Genomic DNA, 7,145 nt, shown 5'->3' on the forward strand with positions numbered 1-7,145 from the left:
ACCGATGGTCTGGATAACAGAATGTGGGCGCCACTTGTTAGAATTGAAAATCTCGCAAAAAAATGCCCAATGACTTTTTTTTTTAATTATATATATATATATATATATATATATATATATATATATATATATATATATATATATATATATATATATTAGTCCTGAAACATAGTTCCAACAACGTTGGGGAATGTTTAGTAAACTAATGGCTCTTAAATTTGGAAACATGTCACAGGTGTGTTAGATCCAAGCCGCTCACTAGAAGCCCCATTGTTGAGTGACATTCTCAAAAAAATAAGGTGAATAAGTTCATTAGGTGGGCCACAAATGGTCAAATTGAACAGTTGATAGAAAACTGACCAACAGTTCAAAACTCAAAAATATATGTGGTTCATTTAGTTATCAGAAAAGTCTGTTTTTTTAGACCATGGAGCTACACATTGGGATCACCTAATGAGTGGCTTGGATTTTGCACAAGTGGGTCATCTATTCTAGGCTAGTGCCAAAAGAGAAGGATGGAATTCTCCTGTCACTCCAACTGAAACAATCAAGAACCTGGCCCACCAAAGCAAAAGAAAACAGGAAGATGACCCGCAAATGAAACAGAAAATGACCCAAAAGAAGAAGAGAAGCTAGAAATCCTACCAACCCGGAAAAGCAAAGCTCGCCATCAAAGTAACGAATAACTCACAAAAGCATAAACTGAAAATTTTCATTAAAAAAAAAAGGTCCAACAAATACTTCTTGCTTCATACATGGTCTCCAATTAAGAGGACCATTATTGATATGACGGTCTTTGAGCCCCACCATACCGTGTGGCCTAGTTTTGCAGATGGTAACCGATCACTTACAATGAATGGTATCGTGTATGGCTGAAGTTATAAAAGTTCAATCGACCAAACAATCCACCCCATTCAATTATCAGATTTCTAAGCTTCTTTGGATATGACTCTATGGGTAAAGAAAATCTTTTTTCTTTTTCTTTTTTGTTATTTAAATCGCAGAAAAAATAATAAATTCTGTAATGTAATCATTAGTCTTTTTCTTAATTAAAATTCTCTATCTCGAGATATGAGATAATTGTTATTTAATAAATTTAGATAACAATAATACCTTGAAGATAAATCCATTTTCAACAATGTTGAAGAAAATGATTATTACTTTTTCAATGTCCACCCCTTTGTTTGGTTGCACCAAATACCATGAAATTTCAAGATATTTGATACAACCAAACACGGCTTACTAACTTTTTATTTACTGGAATTTAGATTGATCTTTTTGTAGTTAGAGACTAATCAAATCATGTGTTAAAGCTGATCTTATGGGATTTAGAACATAAAGTTAACCAACGATGGATGTTAGACCAATGCCACAAACAGGATAAAGACCTGTTTGGAGGTTTGCCCAAATCAGGATTTGCCCTGCTTCATCCACAGAACCGATCCAACTTGTGTTGGGAGGTGAACAGGGCATGAAACCACTTCTGGGGTTTCCACTCCAAATCTCGAGTGGGATACGAACCAATCGTAATCAAATTTGAGTTTCGGGCAGAGACATACAATCTGCCTCAAATTGGAATATTCCAAACAGGCACCAAATCTCATATTGAATGTGTTACATGGTAGAATTCAAGGCAATTCTTTTCCAGCATCCAAAGCATAGTTTCTGGATTCACAAAGTACCAAGTTGCCAAACATGACCTACAGAAGGAAATTCTCAATTCCTGTATCTTGAAAATGAATTCTACAAGCTTGCACCACTAGTAGGGTGAAAGGGTGTTTTCAGCCACAAAAGATTTTTTTTTTTTTTTTTTTAAATTTTGGGTCCCCCCCTTTGTGGCTGTAGCTGAAAATGCTGTGCCATGCTACTAGCCGTGCAGGGCAGATGCCTATAGGTGATCAGTTCTTACTCCCAAATGCCAGGTAGCCAACCGACACCTAAAATTCGTATTGAATGTCTTATGTGCGCCAACATCCCACCAACCACTTGCAGCAATGGATGATTGATTCTGAAATGCAAAATGTCAAATCCAAATACAGCTGAAGATATTCAATATGAAGTTCAAATCAGAGCTACAAACAAATTCAAATCGCATCATGTTTTGAGAAGTGGCACACCTTTGTGTTTTTTTTTTCTTTTCTTTTTTTTTTTTTTCATTTCTTACAATAGGATCAGAGAGAGGAAAACAAGCTCAAGCTCACACGGGCTCTTTTCACCATCTCTTCTGCAAGTAGTCTCTCTCTGACTCTCTAACGTTCTCAACAGACCTATCCAGCCTACCCATTACAATATTTTTGAAACTAAAAGCTTCTTGGGCCTGCGAGCACGACCGTTGCATTCGGACGCCGCTCAAACTTGCCCTCGATTCCACCATTTCATTTAACGATAGCCTTTTTTTGGGCCCTGGCTCAGGTCTTTGCTTCGGAGCACTATAAGACCTTAGTTTTGCCTTAAATGACTGTGTGTTTGCCATGTAATTAGGATAATTAGAGTACCGACGGAAGAAGTTTTCAGCACAGACGCTCTTTGCAGGTGTTACAGGCATTCCAGCATTCGACCCACTTGTATTCACAAACCGAGGGGTACTTTGGGCGGTGGAGAATCTGCATTCATCGCCCGTGAGTGCCCAATCAAACTCCGGGACATTACGGCACTCAGGTATGGAGAGACGGGCAGGAATATGATATGGGTGTGGGGAGGAGAGCATTTGGGGATGCAGGTCTTCGCCACAATCTGACATAGAGGCATTGATCCGGCGGGATCTTGATTTCGGTCTACAAGTGTCAATTTCAACGATCTTTGGGCTCTCATCGAAGGCATTTGCATTGATGGTAGCTTCAAGGGGTGCTGAGAGCCTCCTACTGTGGATTGATGCTGTGTGTTCGCTTCTCGTGTCGTCGAATCTTTCCTGCAAATTAGTAGGAAAAAATGGGTTACAGCAAAATCCTGAAACATAGGCAAACAATGAAATCAATGACGCACCAAGGACGTGTTTGGGTGTAATCCCTATTGCAAACCAATTAGATATTTCACCAGAGTGAATTATCCTTTCTTCTATTATTTTTGGCAACATGGAAAGCCAACAACTGCATTATGGGGGATCTGATTTTTTCCCCCTTCATCACCCCAAGCTAGCATACTGGATGTGTTTCGAGTCAAACTCGAAACGCACCCAATATTGATTTGTGTGAACCATTCGAACCGCCCCCATACGGTGGGACAACTAAATTCAGCTCAAGGAGGCGCTCAGATGGACCTGTAATCGTGATTTGGGTAGCTATAGAAGTGAGACTGCCCAAATCAACTGTCGCTACATTTGAGGAAACATGGGTTTTCTTCAATGATTATTATTTTTTCTGCCTATTCTGCCTTGAATTGTTACTGTTGGGTGTGTTTGGTTGCACCAAATTAGACTGATTAATCATGAAATTTCATGACATTTGGATGCAACCAAATGCACTCTGCCAAACAACGACATGGGCAGAAAGGACTGCTTCGACCCGTCAAGGAGCTCCAAATACTACAACTTTGGCAATTGGGCTGTGCTTCCATCCTCAACGGAAGAGTTTGCAGTTGAATCTTACAATCGATTTACGGGGATGGATTTCTGGCTGAATCCTCCACTCGGTGTTAATGAGACTGCGAGCTTTCTGCATCCGGACATTGGCCTGAGCTCGTATGAGAGCTTGCATGCCCTGAAGAGCTGCAGCAGCTTGTTTTCGCACAAGATAACCTCGGACATGAGCCTGCAACTTCACCAGTCCTTTGAGGGCTCTAAGAGCCTTTTTTGCCTGGTGCAGATAAAAATCAGGCTCAGCGAAAGAAAGGAAATTAAGGTGATTTATAAAGAACGGAAATGAAAGCAGACAAACAGAACTTCCAATTGCTAAAATCCTCAAACCTGAATAAAAGCAAGTAGAAAGAATGGATACAGTTGGAAGTAATTCGATATCAGATTCAACAAACAGAGAACAAGAAAAAGAAGACCAACTTGATAAAAAACAATCAAAAGATGCGTTTTTGCACTGGGTACTACATACGAAGAAAACAGAGGAACCAAAGATGACCAATTTGAAGAAAGAACCACCAAACTAGATTCAGCAAATGAAGAGAAGCAAATCATAAATCAGAAGAAAAAGAAATGCTCAAATGAGAAATCAAATCCAAACATTCGTTTCAAACGAGATTCGGCAGAGGAAAAGAAACACCCAATTCAGAACTACAGAAAAGCATATCTCTACAGGCATTTTGCATTAAGTGAAGAACAGCAGCAAGAACAAGAACTAGCAAGAGAACCTTTTTTTTTCCCCCTAAATATCTATGATGGAGAGAACCAAGCAACTAGAAATTTCAAAGATCAGCTTCAAATTAAAAATCCACAATGCAAAAACACACCCAACATCCTAAATTTCGTAAATTCCCTCAGCAACCAAACACAACTTGCGCAAATTAAAAAACAGAAGCCATGAAAAAAAAAAACCCAATTCAGGAATGTAATTCTCTTACCAAATACCCTCGAAACGCAGTTTGGATCTTCACAGCAGCCCAGCGCTCATGGCCACCGAACATCGTCCCCCTCCCATAGCTCGTAAGCCTAACAACAGCCACTGCAGCCTGCGCCGCAGCAACAGCTGCATCCGCTGCCGCAGCTGTAGCTGCTGCGACGGCAATCGCGTGCTTGTTCTGCTCCTTCTCAGTCTCATTGTAATAAGACCTCAACCAGGCTGCCTCTGCCGTGGGAATGCTCCCTTGAACACTCGCCGGAATCTGACCCACGCTCGAATCCCCACCCACGTTGCAAAAACTCCACCTTTTCTTGTCCTTCCTTTCACTGCCGGAATTCGAATCCCCCCTGTGATCTCTCTCCTTCTTCCCACCCAACAAGCTCCTCAGCCACCTCGACGCCCGCCCCATTCCCCGGAAGACGGAAACTGACAATTCCGGCCAAAAATGAAACAAACAGAACAAAAGGAGAGACACCTAATAACTACAGATGAAAAAAACGAAGAAACGAAAGCCCAGCTGAAATGTCTTTACATGTTGCCAAAGAGAACTGACGAGAGAGAGAGAGAGAGAGAGAGAGAGAGAGAGAGAGCAAGTCCTACAGATGGAACAAAGAAGAAACCAAAAAACCCGGCTGAAATTTCTTTACATGTTGGCTGTTACCAAAGAGAATTGAGGAGAGAGAGAGAGAGAGAGAGAGAGAGAGAGAGAGAGAGAGAGAGAGAAGCAGGAGATTGTTGAAAGGAGGGATGGAGATAAGGGATTTTTGAAAAACCTGTCAACGCCTCGTGAAGAACTGCATTAGAAGACAAAAAGCGATGTCACAGAAAGAAAAAACCGAAAAAACCCATTATTAAATCTATAATTACGGACAAGACCCAACACAAATACCGATTAGAAAAGTGCGAAAACCAGAGTAGAAAGGCAAAAGAGAGAAAACCCACCTCTCAAAATTTCAAACAGAAGCTCGGATTTTCTTCTCAGAACTTGAAAGCTTTAAAAAAGCTCTCTCCCTCTCTCTCTTCGGAGCGACGTGTCCTCAAAAAGAAAGATACCTCATTTTTCTCAGCTGCTGACAATATCGTGAATCTTTCAGTTTATTTTATTTGTTTTTCTTTCTGTTCTCTCGTCCCTCCTTTATTTATTCTCTGCAACTCTGTCTCTCTCTCTCTCTCTCTCTCTCTAGTGAAAAATTACCTTTTTAACCTTCTGCTCTCTGTAGTCATTTAAACACGAGATCTTGAACGAGATGAGAAAAAATCGGAACCGGGTTTTTCTGGGATTCTAATCTGCTGTAAGATTTTATAGAAAAAAATTATGAGAAAATGAGGAAAATATGCGATTTTCTGCAGAAATCCTTCTCTGCCATTAAAGATCCTCCATCAAAGCCTGTGACTTTTCCTCCCACTCTGAGAAGAAGATCTTTTCTTTCGTTCTGCCGTATCTCGCTGCCCTTTCGATGTGTAATTTTCCTCTGCGAGAGATGTCTCAGAAATGGAAGGTTGGCGAAAAGGCTGCTTGGATTCTAGATTTGAATGGATTTTTCGGAAAAGGGTGTTTCGGGATGAAAATGAAATGAAAACAATGTGCTTCGTAGTCCGCGGGAACATTACAAAATGTAGTCACCATCGTATGTGAGGCCCACCCTTGTGATCATCAGAACCATTCATCTGGTTATCTCCGTTGCAATGATGGATAACGATGCAAATATTTTATGAATTGGATCTTCCCGCTTCCATGATTCATCTGAACCGTTGGCTTTTTTCAGTATAGGGAATGATCACATGCTTTGCGGGATCCGTCTGTGATTCATTGGTCATTTGGCAGAATGGATCAAAGAGTATTCCAAATTTAAGAGATTTCAAAACCTCCTCTCATTTTTAAAGGTCCGATAGTTGGACGTGCATCATATGTGTCACCAGCTATTAATCTATCATACATGTGGGCCATCGATGATTTTCTAAAATAATCATATTATCAATTACATCACTAAGATTAATTGGATAGAATGATTTCAGCGGTTCAAAATTTAGCCATGCAAGTCAACGGTTAAAAAAACATTAGTTAGCCGTTGGGTTGTGATTCTATGCTTGGAGCCCATCCAAGGGTTGGAATTTCAACGTGTTTTCACCAAAGTATACATTCACTGAACTAATTAAATTCAAATTCTTATAAACATCCTACATAATTTAAGTGTGAAGATTTCTAAATCCAAGGTATTCCAAATTTAGAGAATATTTAATCAAAGTACTCTGGGTCTATGGTGCCAAACGAGGCCTGCTCTTTTCCCTTCATCCAAGTCTCATGGATCTTATGAACAAGTTGTTGGCAAATAAGCATCAGGGTGGACCTTACCTGGGTCTAAACTGTGTGTTATTAGTTATCCACTACTATGGTCTACTTAGCTTTAATTTTACTTTATATTTTTGGATCATACCTTAAAATGAGCTTGCGAAATAGATGAATAACATGGATATATAACATACATCATTCCCCCACTATGGATATATAACACGCATCACGCCCGAAGCCCAACCGCTCCCTCGAAACAATGCCCGGTCACTTAAGGAATTTACTTTTTGAAGGGGGATTATGTGGTGATACCAACACGGTGTTGTTGGCCAAATTTGATCAGAGATGCG

General features: G+C 40.2%; 1 protein-coding gene across 2 annotated transcripts; it reads right to left on the reverse strand.

Annotated features, from left to right (window-relative positions):
• Window positions 1–2,023: 2,023 nt before the first annotated feature.
• Window positions 2,024–6,025, reverse strand: LOC131222917 (protein IQ-domain 26-like). Of its 2 annotated transcripts, XM_058218159.1 has the most exons (4): window positions 5,448–6,025; window positions 4,507–5,299; window positions 3,585–3,791; window positions 2,024–2,908 (listed from the first exon to the last, which is right to left on the reverse strand). In XM_058218159.1, the coding sequence occupies exons 2-4, from the start codon at window positions 4,912–4,914 to the stop codon at window positions 2,213–2,215; spliced, it is 1,311 nt and encodes a 436-aa protein (XP_058074142.1). In that variant the 5' UTR covers window positions 4,915–5,299; window positions 5,448–6,025; the 3' UTR covers window positions 2,024–2,212. The 2 variants fall into 2 exon arrangements, with proteins under 2 accessions (XP_058074142.1, XP_058074141.1); XM_058218158.1 differs by having other exon boundaries at window positions 4,507–6,025.
• Between the last annotated feature and the right edge of the window lie 1,120 nt (window positions 6,026–7,145).

This window comes from Magnolia sinica, chromosome 13, assembly GCF_029962835.1.
Source record: "Magnolia sinica isolate HGM2019 chromosome 13, MsV1, whole genome shotgun sequence".
Lineage (NCBI taxonomy): Eukaryota > Viridiplantae > Streptophyta > Magnoliopsida > Magnoliales > Magnoliaceae > Magnolia > Magnolia sinica.

What these genes read in the sequence shown, in the direction of transcription:
- LOC131222917 (XM_058218159.1), bottom strand. Translation starts at nt 4,914, where the DNA reads ATGGGGCGGGCGTCGAGGTGGCTGAGGAGCTTGTTGGGTGGGAAGAAG. An exon ending in CTGCGTTTCGAGGGTATTTG is followed by an intron (nt 3,792 to 4,506) that starts GTAAGAGAATTA and finishes TATCTGCACCAG; the next exon opens with GCAAAAAAGGCTCTTAGAGC. An exon ending in TCCATCCCCGTAAATCGATT is followed by an intron (nt 2,909 to 3,584) that starts GTAAGATTCAAC and finishes ACTAATTTGCAG; the next exon opens with GAAAGATTCGACGACACGAG.